Genomic DNA, 25,177 nt, shown 5'->3' with positions numbered 1-25,177 from the left:
TAGATCTCCTCAGTACCCTTTCCAATGCTTCCACGTCCTTCCTATAGTGAGGCGATCAGAACTGGACACAGTATTCCAAGTGTGGCCTAACCAGAGTTTTATAGAGCTGCATCATTACCCCGCGACTCTTAAACTCTATCCCTCGACTTATGAAAGCTAACACCCCATAAGCTTTCTTAACTGCCCTATCTACCTGTGAGGCAACTTTCAGGGACGTGTACCCCCAGACCCCTCTGCTCCTCCACACTTCCAAGTATCCTGCCATTTACTTTGTAATCTGCCTTGGAGTTTGTCCTTCCAAAGTGTACCACCTCACACTTCTCTGGTTTGAACTCCGTCTGCCACTTCTCAGCCCATTTCTGCATCCTATCAATGTCTCTCTGCAATCCTCGAAAATCGTCAACACTGTCTACAACACCACCAACCCTTGTGTCAGCTTCAAACATGCCAGCCCACCCTTCTATCCCCACATCCGTGCCGTTAATAAAAATCACGAAAAGTAGAGGTCCCAGAACCGATCCTTGTGGGACACCACTAGTCACAACCCTCCAATCCGAATGTTCTCCCTCCACCACGACCCTCTGCTTTCTGCAGGCAAGCCAAATTGAAACAAATACTGGACTGAAACTGTTATATTTGAATGCACATAGCATAAGGAATAAAATGGACAATCTTGAAATTCAGCTATAGATTGGCAAATATGATGCTGTGGCCATAGAGCCATAGAACCATAGAACACTACGGCACAGTTCAGGCCCTTCAGCCCTCCATGTTGTGCCGACCCATATAATCCTTAGAAAAAGGTACTAAACCCACACTACCCCATAACCCTCCATTTTTCTTTCATCCATCTCTGAAACTTGGCTAAAGGATGGCTGCCATTGAGAGCTGAACGCTAAAGGATATATGGGGTATCGGAAAGATTGGTTAGTAGGCAGAAGGGGTGGTGTGGCCCTGTGTATAAGAAATAATATTAAATCATTAGAAAGGGATGACATATGATCAAAAGGTGTAGAGTCTCCATGGGTTGAGTTAAGAAATGTGAAGGGTAAAAGGAGCCTAATGGCAGTTGCATACAGACCTCTAAACAGCAGCCAGGATGTGGATTACAAATTACAGCAGGATTTAGAAAGGGCATGTCAGAAGGGCAATATCATGATAATCTTTGGGGATTTGAACATGAAAGTGGATTGGGAAAACCAGGCCCGTACCGGAGAGAGAATTTGCGGTATCTCTAAGGGATGGCTTTTTAGAACAGCTTGTTGTTGAGCCCACCAGGGGATTGGGTGTCGTGCAATGATCCGGAGGTGATATGAGAGCTTAAGGTTAAGGAACCCTTAGGGAACAGTGATTACAATATGATTGAGTTCACTTTGAAATTTGAGAAGGAGAAACTAAATTTCAATGTGTGAATATTTCAGTGGAATAAAAGAAATTACAATAGCATGAGAGGGGAACTGGCCAAAGTTGACTGGAAATGGACACTAGCAGGAAGGACAGCAGAGCAGCAATGGCTGGATTTTCTGCAAAAAATGAGGGAAGTGCAAGACAGATTTATTCCAAATAAGAAGAAATTTTCAAAGGGAAAAAGGACACTACCATGGCTGACAAGGAAGCCAGAGCTAGTGGGAAGATAGAGAATTAGGAAACTTATAAATATTTGTAGAAGGAAACTAAGAAGATCATTAGAAAGGAAAAGATGAATTATAAAAGGAAGCTGGCGATTAATATCAAAGAAGATACTAAAAGCTTTTTTTAAGTGTGTAAAGGGTAAAAGAGAGTTGAGGACCAATAGAAAATGATGCTGGAGATATTATAATGAGAGATACAGAGATGGCAAAGGAACTAAATGTGTATTTTGCATCAGTCTTCATAGCAGAGACATCTGCAATATACCAGACGTTCAAGAGTGTCAGGGAAGTGAATAGGTGCAGTGAAAATTACGACTGAGAAGGTGCTCAGGAAGCTTAATGGTCTGAGAGTAGATAAATCTCCTGGACCTGATGGAATGCACCCTTGGGTTCTGAAGGAAGAAGCTGGAGATTGCAGGGACATTAACAATTATCTTTCAAGAATTAATGGATTCTGGCATTGTACTGGATGACTGGAAAATTGCAACTATTATTCCGCTATTTAAGAAGGGTGAGAGGCAGCAAAAAAGAATCTATAAACCTGTTAACCTGACATTGGTAGTTGGGAAATTGTTGGAATCAATTGTTAAGGATGAGATTACAGAATATCTGGAGGCACATGACAAGATAGGCCAAAGCCAGCACCATTTCCTGAAAGGAAAATCCTGCCTGACTAACCTGCTGTAATTTTTTGAGGAAATTACGAGCAGGGTAGACAGAGGAGATGCAGTAGATGTGGTGTACTTGGATTTTCAGAAGGCCTTTGACAAGGTGCCACACATCAAGCTGCTTTGTAAGATAGGAGCCCATAGAATTACAGGGAAAGTACTAGCATGGGTGGAGTATTGGTTGGCAGGCAGAAAACAGAGAGTGGGAATAAAGGGATCTTATTCTGGTTGGCTACTGGTTACCAGTGGAGTTCCACAGGGATTGGTGTTGGGACCGCTGCTTTTTATGATGTATGTCAATGATTTGGACTATGGGATTAATGGATTTGTGGATAAATTTGCCGATGATACAAAGAAAGGAGGAGCAGATATTGTTGAGGAAACAGAGAGCCTGCAGAGAGACTTAGATAGTTTAGGGGAATGGGCAAAGAAGTAACAAATGAAATACAATGTTGGAAAATATATGGTCATGCACTTTGGTGGAAGAAATAAATGGCAAACTATTATTTAGATGGGGAGAGAATTCTAAATGCAGAGATACAAAGGGACTTGAGAGACCTTGTGCAAGATACCCTAAGGATTAATCTCCAGGTTGAGTCGGTGATGAAGAAAGAGAATGCAATGTTGGCATTCATTTCTAGAGGTATAGAATATAAGAGCAGGGATGTGATGTTGAGGCTCTATACAACACTTGTGAGACCACACTTGGAGTATTGTGTATAGTTTTTGGCTTTACTGGCATTGGATAGGGATCAGAGAAGATTCACAAGAATGATTCAAGGAATGAAAGGGTTACTGTATGAGGCAACTCTTGGGCTATATTCTCTGAAATTCTGCAGAATGAGGTGGGGGGATCTCATAGAAATATTCTGAATGCTAAAAGGCCTGAACAGATTGGATATGCCAAAGTTATTTCCCATGGTTGGGGAGTCTAGGACAAGAGGGCAAGACTTCAAGATTGAAGGATGTCCTTTTAGAACAGAGATGCGGAGAAATTACTTTAGTCAGAGGGTGCTAAATCTTTGGAATTTGTTGCCACGAGCAGCTGTGGAGACCACGTCATTGGGTGCATTTAAGGCAGAGATAGATTGGTTCTTGATTAGCCAGGGCATCAAAGGGTATAGGGAGAAGGCAGAGGAGTGGGGATGACTGGAAGAATTGGATCAGCCCATGATTGAATGGAAGAGCAGGCTCGATGGACCGAATGGCCTGCCTCTGTTCCTATATCTTATGGTCTCAGGAGGGAGGGCGAGCAGCCAGAAGTCATGGTGCATGTTGCCTCCATTGGCATAGATAGATAGGGGGGAAGAGATCCTGCACAGATTTTAGGGAGTTAGGGAAGAGTCCTCCAAGTAAGTAATCTTTGGATTACTACCAGTGCCACATGCTAGTCAGGGCAAGAATAGGATGGTAGTACAGTTGAATGAGTGGTTGAGGAACTGGTTCGGGGGGCAACATTTCAGATTTCTGGATCATTGGGATCTCTTCTCAGGAATGTATGACCTATACAAAAAGAATGGGTTACACCTGAACCCAAGGGGGACCAAAATCAATGTGGGCAGATTTGCTATAGCTGTTGGGGAGGGTTTAAACTAATTTGGCAGAGGGATAGGAACTGGAAGGAGAGGGCAAAGGAAGGCACAGTTGGTATTCAGGTTGATGCAGTGTGCAGTTGAGACTGTGAGGAAGGATAAGCAGATGATAGTGCAAAATTGCAGTCAGTTGGATGAGTTGAAGTGTTGTGGCGGCTCTTTTCCTAGCGTATGCGAACCGACTCACAATTAGATAGCCTACGGGGGTTTGCGAGCACAGAGCTTTGGAGCCTCTTCGCCATGGGGGGCCGGTTGACAGAGGCTTAAAAGTGAGGCTGAAGTTTTCGAATAAAGTTTTTCCTTCGACTGCAGTTACCGACTCCGTGTCGTAATTTTAGCGCTGTTTGTAGCACACCGCTACAATTGGTGACCCCGACGGTCCAAACGATTTTTGGACCAGAAATGACCGACGCCGCCTCTGTTCATGCGGTTTCGTTGAAACTGCCGGGTTTCTGGACACAGTGACCGAACCTATGGTTCCAGCAAGCTGAAGCCCAATTCCACGTTCGCCGGATCACCTCAGAAGACACCCGCTACTACTACGTGGTGAACTCCCTCGACCAGGACACAGCGGCCCAGGTCGTGGAGTTTGTACAGTCGCCCCCGGCAGACGGCAAGTACACGGAATTCAAAGCCCTGCTCCTCAGGACTTTCGGACTCTCACGGCGCGAGCGGGCTGCCCGTTTACTGCACCTGGATGGCTTGGGCGACAGACCTCCATCGGCTTTAATGAACGAGATGTTGTCTCTGGCCGAGGGACACACAGGCCTCATGTTTGAGCAGGCATTCCTGGAGCAGCTGCCCGAGGACATACGCCTGCTGCTGTCCGACGCGGATTTCAGTGACCCCCGGAAGGTGGCAGCCCGGGCGGACTTGCTGTGGAACGCCAAGAAGGTGAGCGGGGCGTCCATCGCACAGATCACCCAGCCACGCTCCCGGCGGCAAACCAGTCCAGGCCCGGCCGCAGAGCCCACTAACCCCCGGCCCAATGACCACTGGTGCTTCTACCACCAGCGGTGGGGCGCAGAAGCCCGCCGTTGCCGCCCGCCCTGCAAGTTCCCGGGAAACGCCAGGGCCAGCCGCCGCTGATGGCTACGGCGGCTGGCCATCGGGATAGCCTCCTGTATGTGTGGGATAGCAGGTCGGGACGCCGCTTTTTGGTCGATACTGGGGCTGAGGTCAGCGTTTTACCTCCGACAAGTTACGACACTCGCAGCAGGGCACCGGGTCCCCCCCTGAGGGCCGTGAATGGCAGCACAGTAAGGACCTATGGCACCCGTCAGGTGCAGCTACAGTTCGGCCCCAGCCAGTTCACGTGGGACTTCACACTGGCCGCCGTAGCCCAACCGCTTCTGGGTGCGGATTTTTTGCGAGCTCACAGCCTGCTGGTTGACCTGCCCAGGAAGAGACTGGTACACGCCGAGACCTTTCAGACGTTCTCCCTGGGCGCGGCCCAGTTGCCAGCCCCTCACCTCGGCTCCATCACGCTGTCCGACAACGACTTCACCAGGGTCCTGGCGGAGTTCCCATCGGTTCTGGCACCGCAGTTCACAGCAGCCATGCCCAGGCACGGCGTACAGCACCACATCCCGACACAGGGACCACCCCTCCATGCCCGTGCTCGGCGGCTTCCCCCGGACAAGCTCCGACTGGCGAAGGAGGAGTTCCAGAGAATGGAGGAATTGGGGATCATCCGGCGGTCCGACAGCCCCTGGGCTTCCCCCCTGCACATGGTGACCAAAGCGACGGGGGGCTGGAGACCGTGCGGCGACTACCGCAGGCTGAACGAGGCTACCACACCGGATCGCTACCCTGTGCCGCACATTCAGGACTTTGCGGCAAACCTGCACGGCGCCCGGATCTTCTCCAAGGTCGACCTTGTCCGAGGGTACCATCAAATCCCGATGCATCCTGACGACGTCCCCAAGACGGCTCTCATCACCCCGTTTGGCCTCTTCGAGTTCCTCCGCATGCCGTTCGGCCTGAAGAATGCCGCACAGACGTTCCAGCGGTTAATGGACGCGGTGGGACGGGACCTGGACTTCGCGTTCATCTATTTGGATGACATCCTCATAGCCAGCGGCAGTCGTCAGGAGCATCTGTCCCACCTCCGTCAACTCTGCGCCCGACTGAGTGAGTACGGTCTTACAATTAACCCTGCCAAATGCCAGTTCGGACTTGATACCATTGACTTCCTGGGCCACAGGATTACTAAAGACGGGGCAACCCCTCTGCCCGCTAAGGTAGATGCGGTCCGCCACTTCCCCCGACCCACCACGGTCAAAGGCCTTCAGGAATTCGTAGGTATGGTCAATTTCTACCGCCGCTTCCTCCCTTCAGCTGCCCGGATCATGCGCCCCCTGTTCGCCCTGATGTCGGGTCCGAGCAAGGACATTACCTGGGACGAGGAGTCCGCCGCCGCTTTCGTTCAAACGAAGGAAGCTTTGGCTGACGCCGCAATGCTAGTACATCCCAGAATGGACACCCCTACCGCCCTCACAGTGGACGCATCAAACACGGCAGTCGGTGGGGTGCTGGAGCAGCTCATCGCAGGTCGCTGGCAACCCCTGGCGTTTTTCAGCAAACACCTGCGGCCACCCGAGCTCAAGTACAGTGCTTTTGACCGGGAACTGTTGGCGCTCTTCCTGGCAATCCGGCATTTCAGGTACTTCCTAGAAGGTCGGCCCTTCACCGCGTTCACGGACCACAAACCGCTTACCTTTGCGTTTACGAAAGCATCCGACCCCTGGTCATCCCGCCAGCAACGCCACCTGTCCTACATCTCTGAATACACAACGGATGTCCGGCACGTCTCGGGTAAGGACAATGTCGTGGCGGATGCGCTCTCTCGCCCTACCGTTCATGCCCTTTCCCAAGGGGTAGACTTTGAGGCACTGGCAGAGGCACAGCAGGTAGATGAGGAGATTCCGAGTTACAGGACTGCAGTCTCTGGTTTGCAGCTCCAGGACTTCCCCGTGGGCCCAGGTGAGAAGACCCTACTCTGTGACGTCGCCACCAACCAGCCCCGTCCGGTCGTCCCCGCAGCCTGGCGGCGACGTGTTTTCGACTCCATCCATAACTTGGCGCATCCCTCCATCCGGACAACTGTCCGGATGGTTTCCAGCAGGTTCGTTTGGCACGGACTCCGCAAACAGGTCAGTGAATGGGCCAGGACGTGCATGCACTGCCAGACGGCCAAGGTTCAGCGGCACACCAAAGCCCCACCGCAGCAGTTCCATCCCGCCCACCGGCGTTTCGACCACATTCATGTGGATATCGTGGGCCCCCTGCCAGTGTCGCGCGGAGCGCGTTACCTCCTGACTATCGTGGACCGGTTCACAAGATGGCCAGAGGCGGTCCCGCTCACCGACACCACCTCCGAATCTTGCGCCCGAGCCCTGATCGCCACCTGGATATCCCGCTTTGGTGTACCAGCCCACATTACCTCCGACAGAGGCGCCCAGTTCACCTCCAGCCTGTGGTCAGCTATGGCCAGCCTTTTGGGGACTCAGCTGCACCACACCACTGCCTACCACCCACAGTCGAACGGGCTAGTGGAGCGTTTCCACCGTCACCTGAAGTCGGCCCTCATGGCCCGCCTGCGAGGAGCCAACTGGGCGGACGAGCTTCCCTGGGTCCTTCTCGGCATCCGCACAGCGCCCAAGGACGACCTGCACGCCTCGTCGGCCGAGTTGGTATACGGCGCGCCCCTGGCCGTCCCCGGGGAGTTCCTACCAGCCCCGAGGGGGCAAGAGGAAGAACCCGCTGCAGTCCTGGGCAGACTTCGCGAGAAGCTCGGTAACCTGGCCCCCATACCCACTTCACAGCATGGGCGGCACCCGACCTGCGTACCCAAAGACCTACGGAACTGTAAGTTTGTGTTTGTACGAAGGGGCGGGCATCGGCCACCGCTGCAGCGGCCATACGAGGGGCCGTTTACGGTGCTCCGGAACAACGGGTCCACGTTCGTGCTGGACGTTGGGGGGAAGGAGGAGGTTTTCACGGTGGACCGCCTCAAGCCGGCCCATGTGGACCTGGCGCAACCGGCCGAGTTTCCGGCGCCTCGGCGCAGAGGCCGACCTCCCAAGCAGGTTCTGGCCCAGGCTGTGGACATTGGGGGGTGTATCGCCGGTTCTGGGGGGGGGTTATGTGGCGGCTCTTTTCCTAGCGTATGCGAACCGACTCACAATTAGATAGCCTACGGGGGTTTGCGAGCACAGAGCTTTGGAGCCTCTTCGCCATGGGGGGCCGGTTGACAGAGGCTTAAAAGTGAGGCTGAAGTTTTCGAATAAAGTTTTTCCTTCGACTGCAGTTACCGACTCCGTGTCGTAATTTTAGCGCTGTTTGTAGCACACCGCTACAGTGTAACATGGAGGCAAAATCAGAAAGGATGATGAATACAGGACTGAAGGTGTTATATCTGAATGCACGCAGTACACAGAACAAGTTAGATAATGTGCAAGTGCAGTAAGAGATTGGCAGGTATGATGTTGTGGGCATCATTGAGTTGCAGCTGAAAGAAGATCACAGGAGCTTAACATTGTATCAAAATGCGTTGGTTGTGCTCCCAATGGGTTTTTTGGGGGTTTTTTTTCCAGTTATAAGGGGTTTTTTCTAGTTAGTAGGGGGTTTCTTTTCCCTTCTTTTCTTCAAAAAAATATTCTTAACACTTTTTTTCTTCTTATTATTGATATATTGCTTAGTTTTGTTCATCAGTTATTTGCTAATTTAATTCCTTATTGTACATAATGACATATTGATATAATGTATCTTTTTTTGTTAATCTTCAATAATAATTTATAAAAAAGATTTTTAAATGAAATGGAAAAAAAATGACTGCCAGGTAGGCAGAGGAGGCAGGGTGTCTGTTGGTAAAAAATGAAATCAAATCCTTAGGAAGATGTGACATAGAATCAGAAGATGTAGAATCCATGTTGGTAGAGTTAAGAAACTGCAATGGCAAAAAGACCCTGATGAGAGTTATCACAAACAAGAAAATCAGGGGATGCTGGAAATCCAAGCAACACACACAAAATGCTGGAAGAGCTCAGCAGGTCAGGGAGCATCTATGGAAAAGAGTAAACAGTCAACATTTTGGGAAGAAGTCCATAACAGGACTTTCTTTTCCAGTACTGATGAAGGGTCTCAGCCTGAAACATCAATTGTTTACTCTTTTCAATAGATGCCGCCTGGCCCGAGTTCCTCCAGCATTTTGTGTGTTGCTGATGGGAATTATATATGGGCTTCTGAACAGTAGAAACATAGAAACGTAGAAAACCTACGGCACAATATAGGCCCTTCGGCCCACAATGCTGTGCCGAACATGTACTTACTTTAGAAATTATCTCGGGTTACCCATAGCCCTCTATTTTTCTAAGCTCCGTGTACCTATCCAGAAAGTTCTTAAAAGACCCTATAGTATCCACCTCCACCTCTGTCGCTGGCAGCCCATTCCATACACTCACCACTCTCTGCATAAAAAACCTACCCCGACATCTCCTCTGTATCTACTTCCAAGCACCTTAAAACTGTGCCCTCCCATGTTAGCCATTTTGGCCCTGGCAAAAAGCCTCTGACTATCCACACGATCAATGACTCTCATCATCTTATACACCTCTATCAGGCCACCTCTCTTATCCTCCACAGCTCCAAGAAGAAAAGGCCAAGTTCACTCAACCTTTTCTCATAAGGCATGCTCGCACAGTAGCTAGAATGTGGAACATAAATTTCAATGGGAAGTAGAAAGGTTCAACGTTCAGATTTCAAAGTAAATTTATTACTAAAGTACATATATATCACGATATACAACCTTGAGATTAATTTTCTTGCAGGCATACTCAATGAATCCATTAATAAAGATGAGGCTTTGGGGTACTTAGAGGTCAATGATAAACTAGGCCATAGTAAGCATGGCTTCTTTGAGGGGAAATCTTGCCTGACAATTATGTTGGAATCCTTTGAGGAAATAACAGGCCGGTTAGACAAAAGAGAGTCAGTGGATGTTGTTTACTTGGATTTCAGAAGGCCCTTGACAAGGTACCATACATGAGACTTCTTAACAAGAAGCGCCCATGGTATTACAGGAAAGATACTAGCATGGATAGAAGGTTGGCTGACTGGCAGAAGCCAAGGGGTGGGAATGAAGGTAGCCCTTGTTGGTTAGCTGCTCATGACTAGTGGTGTTCTGCGGGGATAGGTGTTGGGACTGCTTCTTTATACATTATATGTCAACAATTTGGATGACGGAATTGATGACTTTGTGGTCATATTTGCAGATGATACAAAGACAGGTGGAGGTGCAGCTAGTGTTGAGGAAGCAGCGAGGCTGCAGAAGGACTTGGACAGATTGGGAGAATGGGCAAAGAGATGGCAGGTGGTATAGAGTGTTGAGAAGATGATGGTCATGTACTTTGGTAGAAGAAACAACAGTGTAGACTTTGTTAAATGATGTGAAAATTCAAAAATCAGTGTTGCAAAGGGACTTGGGAATCTTTGTATAGCCACGGAATAGAGAGAAGTCCATTTAGAACAGAGATGAGAAGGAATTTCTTTAGCCAGAGTGAGTATCTGTGGAATTCATTGCCACAGACAGCTGTGGAGGCCAAGTCATTGAGTATATTTAAAACAGAGTTTGATAGGTTCTTGGGTTAGGGTTAGGGTAACCCTAACCCTAATGCGGAGCATCAAAGTTTACAGAAAGAAGGCAGGAGAATGGGGTTAAAAAGGATAATAAATCAGCTATAATTCTGCTCCTATGAATAATGGTCTATGGTTTTATGGTCTAATTGAGGTGAAAATTAATTTTACGACCTATGGCTCACATGTACAATTTAACATAGAACTGTGGCGACCCATTTCCTGGCACATCCGAACCGACTCACAATTAGATAGCCTACGGGGGTTTGCGAGCACAGAGCTTGGGAGCCTCTGCGCCACGGGGGGCAGGTTGAGGGAGGCTTAAAAGTGAGGCTGAAGATTTCGAATAAAGTTTTTTCCTTCGACTGCAGTTACCGACTCCGTGTCGTAATTTTAGCGCTGCGTGTAGCACACCGCTACAGAACAGTATTACCAAAGGAACAGGCCACTCAGCCACAATGACTGTGCAGACCACGACGGCATTGTAAATAGTACTATCTGACTGCACATGGACCATATCCTTCTATACTCTGCCTATTCATGTGTCTGTCTGAATGCCTCTTACATGCCTCATCAAGAGTCTGTAGGCATGTTAAAGCTGGAGGGAGGTGAAGGCTGATGTATTGGCTTGATCTAGTTTCAGTCTCTCAATTGTTAGAATTTTCTGATTCAAAAAATGATACCAGTTTAAATAAATATGCTTTAAGTTAGAACTTTAACTGTTTTTATGCTCCTGAAACAAAAGATAACACCTATATAAAATGTAATACAGTTTTGCCAATGTCAATTGTGTATCTAATTGAATAGATAGATGGCTTTCTGCAGATCATGTTCAGCTGGTGCAGAGCAAGGCTTCGTTTGTTTTTTATTGCATTATTGCTTAAATTGTGATATATGAAGAATTTGATCTATTTGGAAGGTTTTCTTAATTGCCAAGGAAAATACTCCCTCAATCTTTTTTTAATGCAATGGAAATGGAAGTAGTAATTTAATCTTTTACAGCTGTATCACCAGCAGGAATGATGATGCAACTTGGCTGTGATTCTTTTTAAAATGTTTCTTCCAGTCTTCTTTTATAAGACTGTTGAATGGACCTCTTATATGTTAAAGATGTACTCCGGTCCTCACAATCTACCTTGTCATGGCCTTTGAACCTTATTGTCTACCTGCATAGCACTTTCTCTGTAACTGTACACAATATTGTTATTGCTATATTTTTTTCTCGGCTCACGCTGGTAAAACCTGAGGTGTGGGCATAGCCAAGCATGCTTACTTCTCAGCTGCTAGTAACTTTGTTTATTTTAGTGGTAAAAAATTATCTCGTGCTTTCCCGGTGTAAATGACGAATAAACACTTCTCAGACTTCCAGCTGTGTAAAAGTATCGATTATAACCGATGTTTTGATGAGAAACTCCTATTCAATTGTAAACAAGGTGGGAGAGCCGAAACCTGATTTTATGAGGACTAACCAATCAGGAGGGATGGACTATGGGGGTATAAATACCACGGGACTGGAAAAGAAGATGTCAGAGTTTGTCATCAAAATGTCAGTTATAATCGATTCCTGCACCCAGCAGAAGTTTATTCAATATTCTTGTGGTGTTTAGTATTGTGGCTTTCTGAAAATTTACATAGATATTGCTGTGTAGCCCTCCTTGTTTAATGCTACTGTGCAGTTGGTTCAATGTATACCCTGCTCATAACCCATAGTCTTTCAATTTACTCTATTATTATTGTTATTATTCCAAGATACAGCGCAATAACAGGCCCATCTGGCCCTATAACTCCACACCTCTCAATTACATCACACCAATGAGACAAATTAACCCACTAACCTCTACAATTCAGTATGTGGGAAGAAACTGGAGCACCCAGAGGAAACTCACATGGTCACGGGGAGAACATACAAAATCCTTACAGACAGCAGCTGAATTGAACCCCAGTTGCTGGCATTGTAATAGTATTATCATATCTGCAATGCTTGGTTTTCTCTTGTCCTATCTCAAGTAGCTGATAGGAAAATAGGAAAAGGTGATTAATGAAGGATTAGTGTAAATGTGTGATTGATGGTCAGCATAGACACGATGGGCTGCTTTCCATGGTGTTTGTCTCTATGATTTCACATTGGAGTGAAAAAATTGGCTGCAGAGTGTCTTCTGGAAGGAATCTCAGGAAAGAGTCGACATGAATCATCCACTCGACACCATTAAAGCTTCCAATAGCTTTGATAGTTGAGCCAGAAATGAGATTTAGTGCGAGATATCAATTGTGCAGATCATTAAAGCCAGATACAAGCAATGACCCCTCCGGCAGCCTATGTCTGTGTGTTCATGCTCAGTTGCTCTTGTCACTGCAAAAGAGGTTGTCCTTATGGGTTTTGAGCAATCTAATAATCCCAAGAGCTTTGCAGCACTGGACAACTCTTGTCAGATAAATCTTTGAAGCAGCTCCAGTTTTTATCTGCCTTCGGAACTCTGTCTCAAAGTTGGCTGTAAATGCAGGATCTTGAAACTAATTCCCTCTTCCCTTTCCAAAGCCCACCTCCTCTTGAGGGAGAAGACCATCTACCTAATAATTCAAATCGCCTGTCTAATTGCTAAATATTTTTTAAAAGTTAAGCATTTAACACGCTTGTTATCATTATCTAATCTCAGGGCTCTGTACTCTTGTTCATTCTCAAAGCATTGTCCCATTCCATTGACACCATTACAGCCACGGCTTTGTCTTACACATTTTCACACATATCAAGGAGGAACTAAATACAATTTCTGGAAACCTTAATTCTCTCTTTGCAAACAACTCCCATATCCCGGGAATGCAGATAAAAGAAGAAAGATTAAGTTCCTCGATGTTTTATTTCTTCATTTTCTGACTCACACCATCATATCTAGTGGTTGCAATGACACTCTGCATTGCTATACTGTCTGTACAGTGTTTTTTTTTTCAGATTTTTTATCTCTCACATCTGGTTTGTTCCTTGTTTCCATATAAGGGATTTACACTGCATCCCTCCAGTTCTCTCACACAACTAGCAAGTTTAATCAGAATCAGGTTTATCATCACTGGCATATGTCATGAAATTAGTTTCGTGGCAGCACTACAGTGCAATATATAAACTACTATAAGTTACAATAAAGAATATTAAAAATAAATAAGTTGTTCAAAAAAAGAGCAAAAAATGAGGACATATTCATGGACTATTCAGAAATCTGATGGTGGAGGGGAAGTAGCTATTTCTAAAACATTGTGTAGGTCTTCAAGCTCCTGTACCTCCTCCCTAATGGTAGCAATGTGAAGAGGGCATGTACAGCACGGTCAGAGTCCTTCATGATGGATGTGGCTTTCTTGAGGCAGTGCCTTTTGATGATGGTGGGAGGCTAGTGACCATGATGGTTGAGCTTGCAACTTCTGATCCTGTGCATTGGTGCCTCCCTATAAGACAGTGATGCAACCAGTCAGAATGCTCTCCACAGTACATCTGTAGAAATTTACTAGAGTCTTCGGTGACATACCAAATCTCCTCAAATCCCTAATGAAATATAACTGTGTCAACTCAAAAAGGTGCTGAAGGAATTTAATAGGTCAGGCAGCACCTATGTACAGGAATGGAGTCACTAGTTCGGGTTGAATACATAAATGCTGCCTGACCCGTTGAGGTTTCCCAGCACCTTTGTGTGTGGCTTCAGGTTTCCAGAATCTGCAGTCTCTCGTGTCTAATTAGCTATTTGCATGACTACAATCAGAATATGTTATTAAGTTTTCTGACTTGCCTCCTGAATCATTAGCAACTTCACAATGTAAACAAAAGAAGGAATTGATTATGGATTTCAGGAAGGGGCAAGTCAGAAGAACAAGCATAGTCTTCACTGAGGGGCCAGAGGTGGAAAGGGTGAGCAGTTCAAGTTCCTGGGAGTCACCATCACAGAGGATAGATCCTAGGCACAACATATTAATGTAATCATGAAAATAGCACACCATTGACTCTTCTTTGTTAGGAGTTTGAGAAAATTTGGTCTGCCACTAAAAAATTCTTCAAAATTTCTATAGATGTACAATGAAAGTTCTCAGTGGTTGCATCTGTTATTGGTAAAGAGATTCCAATGCAGGGATCCCAAGGTACTGCAGGAAGTTGTGGACCCAGCCAGCTCTATCACAGGCACAACCCTCTCTAATATCCAGGTCACTTTCAAGAGTTGGTGCCTCAAGATAATATCCATCACAAATACCATCCCTATTTGGTACATGCTCTTTTCCCCTGACCATCGGGGGGGATGGGGGTACAGGAACCTGAAGGCCACACTCAATTGTTTGCGAAGTTTCTTCCCCTCTGCCAGCAGATTGTGAACAGTCAATGTACCCGTAAACCTCTACCTCAAAATTCTATATTTTGCACTATATTTGTAACTTACAGCAATTTTTTTGTACTGAACTGTTACTGCAAAACAAATAGCATATTAAGTAAATACAGTAATAAACTTGATTCTGACATTTATCACTGCTTTGTATGCTGCTCACAAGTTGCACCATCCCTTATATTTGTAAGTGCTATCTAAATATTTCAGCCCCCACCCCCTTGTAATCTCACCTTTCCATTGCCAGATGCATTTCTGAAATGCAAAGCAAAGTCTTCATACTTTATTTCTGCTTCTCTGTCATCATGGCTTCTATTTGCTGTCTAATTGGCCTGCCTGTTCTTACCAAGTTGTTTATTTTTTGTTTGAAGTCTTAATTATTTATCCATAATGCAATTATTTTGAAGTTATATTGTAGCTTACAGGAGTAAGAGCATATCAGTTGATGTGGTGTCTTTGGGTCATCAGAAGGCCTTCAATAAGGTGTCACTCAAGATGAATGAAAACATTTACAGTGCAACGGAGTATCAGAAGTGGAGCAAGTCAGCAACTTTAAAATTCACTGGTGTTATCATTTTAGAGGCCCAGCACGTAAGTGCAATTATGAGGAAAGCATGGCAGAGTCTCTACTTCCTTAGGAGTTTATGAAGATTCAACATGTCATCTACAACTTTGACAAACTTGTGTAGATTTGTGGTGGAGAGTATATTGACTGGCTGCATCACAGCCTGGTATAGAAACACCAATGTCCTTGAATGGAAAGTTCTACAAAAGTAATGGATACGGCCCAGTCCATCACAGGTAGAGCCCACCACACCATTGAGCACATCTGCATGGAGTGCTGTTTTAAGAAAGCAGCATCCATTATCAGGGTCTCCCTGCACCCAGGCCATTCTCTCTTCTTGCTGCTACCATAAGGAAGAAGGTACAGAAACCTCAGGACTCACACCACCAAGTACAGAAACTTATTACCTCTCAACCATTCCGCTCTTGAATCAAAGGGGTTAATGTCACTCAACTTCACTTTCCCCTTCACTGAAATGTTCCCACAACCTGTAGATTCTTTTTGTCTCACGTTTTTGATATTTATTGCTTATTTATTATAATTATTATTTCTTCTTGTATTTGCAGTCTTTTGTTGGTGCAGTCTTTCATTGAGTTTATTATGGTTATTATTTTATTATGGAATCTCAGGGTTGTATATGGACTAATACCTATTTACTTTGATAATAAATTCACTTTTAACTTAGTTTTCAGGTACTACTCTAGCATGGATTAATGACTAGTTAATAGATAGGAAATAGAAAGTACATGTAGAAATACTTTTGGCTTGGGAAGTTGTAAGTGGTGTGGTGTGGTGTCTTGAGGGATTAATGTTGGAGGTCCAGCTTTCTACATTCCTCACATTTGTCCCTTCATTGCCTCACTATATTTTCCAAATTCCTTTCCCTTAACACCAGTTAGACCTTCTGACCCTAACAAATTGACCTTTCTTTTTACAATACACTTCTTAAAATCCATTCCTCAGCTAGGTTTATGGACATCTCTTTCTCTTTGGATCAACCTCCATTTAAATCTACCGGTGATGTCCTTCTGCATTAAAAGTGCTCTGTGGAAAACATTATTGCAAAGGCTGCTCTTTACTATATTATTAACCTTGTCCTTACATTGACTCTAATCTTGATCTTTACCACCTCAAGAGTCAATATCAGACTTCAGAAAATTCCTGCTTTTCGCTTACATTAATCCAGAATCCTTTCTTATGATGGAACAGAATGTAAGAATTCAATCTTTAATTAGCAATAAAACCAAAAATCTGGACTTTGAATACATCTATTAATTTTGAAATAATAAATTATCATCTACTCAATCATTAACTTTGAAAGATAAAGATACATCATTTAAAGATACATCATTTTTGCAACATTGGAGAATGCAGCAGACAGTTCTACAAAAAGAACTGAAATAAGGTGAAGTGGGTTAAGACAAAGAGGTTAACTTTATTTGTCACATGTACATCAAACATAGTGAAATGTGTCAAATCAAATTAGACTGCAAGTGTCGCCACGCTTCTGACGCCAACCTAGCATGCCCACAGCTTACTAACGTTAACCCATACATCTTCTTGGAATGTGGGAGGAAACCTACATGGTCACAGGGAGAACTCCAATTGGTGATCGCTGGCATGGAAATGATTGCACTCAGCACTCCACTACCATGCCACCCTAAGAGATAACTACCCGCCAGAATATTAGAAAACATTGTTTCGATAGTGCTGTGGGACCCTTTGCATGCAATATAAGAATAAGACATGATTACATCAGAATTTCACATAAATGATGCTTGTGAAGAAGTTGAATATTTAAAGCACAGCAAACATAGTTGTTGTAATGAATGGCATATAAACAGTAGTTGGGAGAGGAGATGGTTGTGGTGAGGGGGAATACCTAGGCAAGGGGATTAGACAGCTGTGACATTGACAGGTGTGGTTGGAATCTGGGCAATGGAACTTCCAAGGGAGTCTTCCAAGTGGGGGGGGGGAGGGGAAGAGAGGAACAGCAAGGTAGTGTAGCCGTTAGCACAACACTTCACAGTGCCAGCTGTGAGATAAGGGTTCAATTCCTCCCACATTCCAAAGCTGTACAGTTAGGGTTAATGAGCTATGGGCTTGCTATGTTGGCGTTGGAAGCATGGTGATACTTATTGGCTGCCCAGCACAACCCTAGCCGATTTGATATAAAACAGCACATTTTACTATTTCAATGTACAAGTGGTAAGTAAATATAATCTTTGATCTTTAAATATGTTATTTTAGGGGACCGAGACTTAACTGAAGGGGAATATTGGGAGAAGAGAGAGTTGATTTCCTATCACTGGCCTTTTGACTATGTTCCTTTTTAAGTAATATTCAACTAAAGCAATGGCATGGTCCTTCCTTTGCAGACCATGGATTTCACAAACTTAATACAAGACGATCAAAAACCTACAAGTGAACTCCATGAATGTGTTGCATTCCATAAAAATCATTATCCATGGATTAACTCCTTTGAGACAGTGAAGGAAATTTTCAGAGCAACCTTAAGCCTCAATTACCATGTTCTATGTTTAGAACACAAAATATGAATCTGATCCATTTTCTAGGCAACTATTTTCAAATGACCTGGTTCAGTAAAGAATTGGAAGTCATGACTGAAATGAGACTGAAATCATTCAGTGAAACAAAATTAACAAAATTCTGAATTTAATGATGGGGTCATGGTCGACTTTTCATTTGTGTTCATCTTATGCCTCATGATTAGAGAAAGAAGAAATTTCACCGACCAAAAATTAACAAGAAACTCTATGGCAAACGTGAGGAAAAAATATTCAAATTTAAATAATTTCATGGAGATTTATTATTGTAACTTCCAATGTTATAAATCTTCATAATCAGAAGTTTAGGTGCTGGTGAATAAGTTAAACTTATTATAAATTAAATATCTTCAAAAAATATATAATTGTACTTTTATCAACAGTGATACATGCAAATTTCAAAGCATTGCAATGAAGCAATTAGCTGTATCAACCAACAGGCATCAACTTGAAAGGTTAGTTCTGCATGTTTCTGCACAGTTACTGCCTAAAGTGCTGAGAATTTCCATTATTTTCTGTTTTTGTTAGATTTTCGGCATCTATGGAATTTTGCTTGCGAATCAATGACGTGCCTGCATTATTAGTTACAGCTGAGCTATCTCTACACTTCAGCAGTTCTGATGTATCTTCAATCCTGGGGAAGAAATAATAAAAACACATTAATGCAACCCCACCCTCCTGGTTTGAGATTCAGCTTGTATTGGGAATATGATTAAATTAACTTTATTCTCACAACAATGTAATCTAAATGTTAAGCATCTAAACATGATGGCATAATGATTTTTTTTTCAAATAAATACTTGCTGAGCCACATCAGATTCTTCAGTGCAGAAAATTGTTGTCTTGAAGTTTTAATTTAATTTTAAGGCCCTTCAAATTTTATTACAAGCCTGACTAGTAAAGTACCAGATGTTTCATAAATGATGCAGTATTTAATACAGATTACAGCATCTTAGAAACATAGAAAAACTACAGCACAATATAGGCCCTTCAGCCCACAATGCTGTGCCAAACATGTACTTACTTTAGAAATTACCTAGGGTTACCCATAGCCCTCAATTTTTTTAAGCTCCATCTACCTATCCAGGAGTCTCTTAAAAGACCCTATCGTATCCGCCTCCACCACCATCACCAGTAGCCCATTCCACGTACTCAAAACTCTCTGTGTAAAAAAACTAACCCCTAACATCTCCTCTGTACCTACTTCCAAGCACCTTAAAACTATGCCCTCTCGTGTTGTTGCCATTTCAGCCCTGGGAAAAAGCCTCTGACTATCCACACGATCAATGCCTCTCATCATCTTATACACATCTATCAGATCACCTCTCATCCTCTGTCGCTCCATGGAGAAAAGGACTAGTTCACTTAACCTATCCTTTTCTCATAAGGCATGCTAAAAATCCAGGCAACATACTTGTAAATCTCCTCTGCATCCTTCCTATAGTTTCCACATCCTTCCTGTAGTGAGGTGACCGTAACTGAACACAGTACTCCAAGTGGGGTCTGACCAGGGTCCTATATAGCTGCAACATTACCTCTCGGCTCTTAAACTCAATCCCACAATTGATGAAGGCCAATGCACCGTATGCTTTCTTAACCACAGAGTCAACCTGTGCAGCAGCTTTGAGTGTCCTATGCACTCGGACCACAAGATCCCTCTGATCCTCCACACTACCAAGAGTCTTATCATTAATACTATATTCTACCATCATATTTGACCTACCAAAATGAACCACCTCACATTTACCTAGGTTAAATTCCATTTGCCTCTTCTCAGCCCAGTTTTGCAACCTGTCGATACCCCGCTGAAACCTCTGACAACTCTCCTCATATCCACAACACCCCCAATCTTTGTGTCGTCAGAAAATTTACTAACCCATCCCTCTACTTACTCATCCAGGTCATTTATAAAAATCATGAAGAGAAGGGGTCCCAGAACAGATCCCTAATGCACACCACTAGTCACTGACCTCCATGCAGAATATGATCTGTCTACAATCTCTCTTTACCTTCTGTGGGGAAAGCAATTCTGGATCCACAAAGCAAGGTCCCTTGGATCCCATGCCTCCTTATTTTCTCAATAAACCTCGCATGGGGTACCTTATCAAATGTCTTGATGAAATCCATATACACTACATTTACTGCTCTACTTTCATCAACGTGATAAGTCACATCCTCAAAAAATTCAATCAAGCTTGTACAGCATGACTGCCTTTGACAAAGCCATGCCAACTATTCCTAATCATATTATGTCTCTCCAAATGTACATAAATCCTGCCTCTCAGGATCTTTTCCATCAAGTTATCAACCACTGAAGTAAGACTCACTGGTCTATAATTTCCTGAGCTATTTCTACTCCCTTTCTTGAATAAGGGAACAACATCTGCAACCCTCCAATCCTCTGGAACCTCTCCCGTCCCCATTGATGATACAAAGATCATTGCCAGAGGCTCAACAATCTCCTCTCCTCTTGCCTCCCACAGTAGCCTGGGGTACATCTCATCCGGTCCCAGAGATTTATCCAATTTGATGTTTTCCAAAAGCTCCAGCGCATCGTCTTTCTTAATATCTATGTGTGCAAGCTTTTCAGTCTACTGTGTCATCCCTACAACCGCCAAGATCCTTTTCTGTAGTGAATACTAAGTATTCATTAAGTACCTCTGCTACCTCCTCCGGTTCCACACACACTTTTTCACTGTCACACTTGATTCATCCTATTCTCTCATGTCTTATCCTCTTGCTCTTCACATAAATGTTTCATATCTTACCACTCAATGCTTCATCCACACATTTCAGCATTTCCATGATCTGCTAATTATCTACCCCACTTACCAAATGAGAATCAGATGGAGGTGTTTTCAAGTTGGAAGCCCAATACAATCTTACACAAGTTTAACAAGATCTTAGCAGTGTTGATGAGCAGAGGGATATTGAAATCCAAGTTCATAGCTTCTTGACAGTGGCTACACAGACTGAAGGAATGGTTAAGAAAGCATATGGCATGCTTGCCTTGATTAGTCAAAGCACTGAGTTCAATAGTCAGGAAGTTAAGTGACAGCTTCATAAAACTGTAGTCAGGCCACATCTGGATGGGGGAGGGGCTGGTGGTGAAGGAGAAGGAGAAGAAGAAGAAGAAGAAGGCTCTTAACTCCAAGTGGAGTCATCGGGACGCCGTCGTGATGGTGTTTTTTTTAGCAGGCTTTCTTACTTTTACGAGACCAAGTTGCTAGCTCAACACTCAACCCAGCACAGATGGAAAGTGTGCAAGGGAGCTGGCTGGATTCAAACTCGTGGGCCTTCGCTCCAAAGTCCAGCGCAGATGCTACTGGCTGGCCAGCTACAATGAGAGGTTAGACAAATTTGGTTTGGTTTTTTTTGGCATAGTAGACAGACAGTATCTAATACCAGAGGGCATGCACTTAAGATGAGAGGGCAAGTTCAAAGAAGATGTGAGAGGCAAGTTTATTTCTCTCAGTTGTGGATACCTGGAATCGTGGCAGAGGCAGATAAATTCAGGACTTCCAAGAGATGTTTAGGTAGGCACATAAATGAGAGGGAAATGCAAGGACATGGACATTGTGAAGGCAAAAGGAATTTGTTCAGCTGTAATAACTTAACTGGTTTAGCACAATATTAAGGGCTGAGGGGCCTCCTCTTGCACTGTCCTGTTCTATGTTCTAATAATCTTGGTAAAATGGTGTAGCTGGTTTCATATTGCCTTTACTTGATTTCTCCCACAGGGTGGTGCTGTGCTGAAACTCATCTGTCATAATCACCGGTGTGTGTACAATGCTATCTATCAGTGCAGAAATCTGTGTTACCCAGTGACATATTTGGCAAATATTGCCAAAAAAAAGACACTATTTTTCAGTGGGCTTCAACGTTTCTAAAAGTGCAGAGAGAAATCGTGGAATCAGGGCAGACTGTCATCAAGTGGAATGGTCAGTGACAATCCCACTCACAGTGCTAAGCAGGATGCACCCTGGACCCCACATCTCAGCACTGAGTAAAGACAAGGAAATCTGCAGATGCTGGAAATTCAAACAACACACACAAAATGCTGGTGGAACACAGCAGGCCAGGCAGCATCTATAAAGAGAAGCACTGTCGACGTTTTGGTCAGAGACATCAACAGTGATTCTCCTTATAGATGCAGGCTGGCCTGCTGTGTTCCACCAGCATTTTGTGTGTGTTCTCAGCACTGAGTGACTGTTTTTTTCAGTCAAGTCCATTCAATGCCAGCTCTCACAGGCAGCCTCTTCCATTTGCCTTAGTGACTCACCCCAGGCAATGTTGAGATTACGGTTTACTGCAGCAGTTGTACCCTAGAGGTCCCTGGAACATAACCGTGCAGCTTGAGTGGTCTTCCCCCACCCCTCAAATGCAGAGATATGTACCTGTGAAAAATTGTATCCTGGAACCAGGAATCAATGCTCTCCAAGTGGAAGTGCCAAAAGCACAAGCATAAAAGGACATTGCATTCACATATTTGTAACTAATCTTAGAACAAATCAAAAGATATCCTGTTTGGCTATACAGTGTTTATAACTAATCATAGTTGTTTAGTAACAGGAAAACATAGCAATTAATTATAATTCTATGAGATCTCCTAATATCAAATCATAAACAAAAATACAATTGCACTGCTAGTTGGAATACAAATGCAAAAGTAGCACCTCTGCTTCAAGACAAGAAGAAATACTTACATTTTGTTTATCCTTTCCACTTTATGCTTCGTCTCTGACTGTAAAATACAAGACTGGGCTTTAAATGGAGAAGCATGCTGACTTTTATACAACAAGGATAAACTTTATTCATATTATACATTTACACTTATTAGGAATTTGTTGTGACATGCTGCAATAAAAACATTTAAAAATTATAAAGAATAAAGAATTACATAAAAATAATGTTAGAAATACAGATCAATAATGCAATGTACATAAATATTTCAATATCTGCATGTATTTACAATATAAGCAGCATTATAAAAAGTGGCTTAAGGTGTTTACAGTGCAGTGTAGTGACTGAAGTAACGGATGGGCAGTGGGGGAATGGCTAATCAGATTAACCGCTTGGGGAAAGAAACTTTTAAGATGCTCTGACACTTTTCTTTTAATAGCCTTACAACATTTCCCAAAAAGTAGTGTCCATAATTTCTTTCCTGCCTGCATTTCTGGCCTGGATACATACAAGTCCTGCAGTGATGGTAGAATGCAACCAATGACATGCAGGAAAAAATTAGCTTGTACATCAAGATCAACACTTAATTGTTTTCTAATATCTGCTGATACAATTTGTCATCTTCAGCAGAATACATGGCCCAACCACGGGCAGAGGAAAGATGAAATACACAAGGAATTACTTCTTAAGTTGTCATATTAGGAATCTATCAGCATTTTCCAAAGGAAAGTATAACCCAGAGACAACACACACACTCATTATGATCCAACCTTGCACGTGTCATGGGTGGTTTTGGTAGCAGACAGGAAAATATTGTATTTGAGATTAGAGACAAAGGACAAAGATAAATAACAATTAAAGCAAAATCCACTTACTTAAGCTTAAGTTTTATTCCCTACTGAAGAACAGGAGGACTCTGTACTCTGTAATTTCATGGAATAATGTACTTCGGTCATTAAAAAAACTTCCTCAGATGAATTTTTAACTACCATCTCCAAAGTTTGTATCTGAGCTTGCAGTCAATAGATGAACTGGCTCTAGTAACAAGCGTCCAAATCAATTTTCTAATTAAACAAGTAGGGTATCTCAGATAACTTTCCATAAAAACATCAGCTAACATTCCTTGTGAATAAATCCAATATGGTATTCTAGATGGTATTCTCTGTAAACATCTCCCACTGAAGTTAAGTGAACAAATTTGAAACACAGTGAATACTGATCTCTCTGTTGGACACTTGGGATGAAGGCCATACATTAACTCTTGATATCTTAGATAAATTGCTTTATTGTATAAACTTCAAATATGTTATATGTAAAGCATCAAAAAGTGTCCTATGGTCTTCTGACAGTGATTTATTGAGAACAGTCTTCCTGAACTCACTCCGTCTAGAAAATCCGGAGATGCATAAATGCTAATTCCATTCTATTTTCATCACATTGCCAACTACTCTCCCCAGACTCTACCACACACACTGTTCCCTTGGATTAGGTCAGTGCAGTGATGTGATTATCTGTATGAATGGGATGCCTAACAAAGTTTTTACTGTACCGCAGTACATAACAATAGTAAACCAAAAAAATAAGTCGGTCTGCAGATGCTGGAAATCCAAAGCAACAGACACAGAACACTGGAGGAACTTAGGAGGATGTTGGCGTCTAACAGCAACTCCTTTGCTTGTATCTTCCGAAACAGCTCTATTTCTATCTTTAATATCTTTATTTTTCCCTTTCAGGGTTCTTTTGAAGACTTCAGTTCTTTGCAGGAATAGAACCCACTCTCAGGCTCTCACGACTTGCCGCTATTTGATATGCCAAGGACGCAGCCTAGAAGACCAGCGCACCTTCAGGGTTCCGGGATTTCGTAGCTCTGGAGGCGGACAGACTCAAGGTCAGTGCATCTGCAGGAAACTGGTGTGTCGTGGGAGATAGAAGATTGAAAGCAACAAGCTGACTGCTGGCTGTGCGCACAGAAACCTGAATTCTTTGAGCACAGAGCTTGGAAAAAGCAACACAACAGACTTCTAACATCGTAAATGCGCAAGTTGTTTATGTTTCCCCTCTCGCTGTGAAACAGGGACACCTCCTTTTCCCTTATTAGGGGGAAAGAGAGAGCCTGTGGTATGTTGAATTATCAGGTGAACGAGTAGTCTTCGGGGTACTGCAAGTCTGGGTCTTTATTGCATGCATGCTTGAGTGCTCATGGTGGGGAGAGCACCGATGTTAGGTTTTTTTTGCTGGGGGGGGTCGTTGCTTTGCTGCTGCTTATGCATGGGTGGGGGGAGCTGGGGGGGGCTTTAGCATTCTAACATTTAACTTTCATTCATTTTTTGAGGCACTCCTGTTTACGTGGATGTTTGCGAAGAAAAAGAATTTCAGGATGTATATTGTATTCATTTCTCTGACATTAAATGTACCTTGAACTCAGCAGGTCAGACAGCATCTATGAAAAAGAATAAATAGTCTATATTTCAGGCCAAGACCCT

The 25,177-nt window shown here is 43.7% G+C and overlaps 1 protein-coding gene across 4 annotated transcripts in view; it reads right to left on the bottom strand.

The window, feature by feature from the left end:
- Positions 1 to 16,702: 16,702 nt before the first annotated feature.
- Positions 16,703 to 25,177, bottom strand: part of cep44 (centrosomal protein 44) — a 78,450-nt gene continuing 69,975 nt past the window's right edge. For 3 of the 4 annotated variants that reach the window (XM_059974289.1, XM_059974288.1, XM_059974290.1), the window contains 2 exons: positions 22,718 to 22,755; positions 16,703 to 18,645 (listed from right to left, as the gene is read on the bottom strand). In XM_059974289.1, the coding sequence (XP_059830272.1) occupies positions 18,492 to 18,645; positions 22,718 to 22,755 (192 nt within the window). In that variant the 3' untranslated portion in view covers positions 16,703 to 18,491. The remainder of the gene's footprint in view (positions 18,646 to 22,717; positions 22,756 to 25,177) is intronic. The other variant, XR_009513041.1, reaches the window with a different exon arrangement.

The sequence above is a fragment of the Hypanus sabinus genome, chromosome 7 (assembly GCF_030144855.1).
Source record: "Hypanus sabinus isolate sHypSab1 chromosome 7, sHypSab1.hap1, whole genome shotgun sequence".
In the NCBI taxonomy this organism is placed as follows: Eukaryota; Metazoa; Chordata; class Chondrichthyes; order Myliobatiformes; family Dasyatidae; genus Hypanus; species Hypanus sabinus.
Note: the sequence above shows the minus strand (reverse complement) of the source record. Positions and strands in the feature narration are given on the sequence as shown.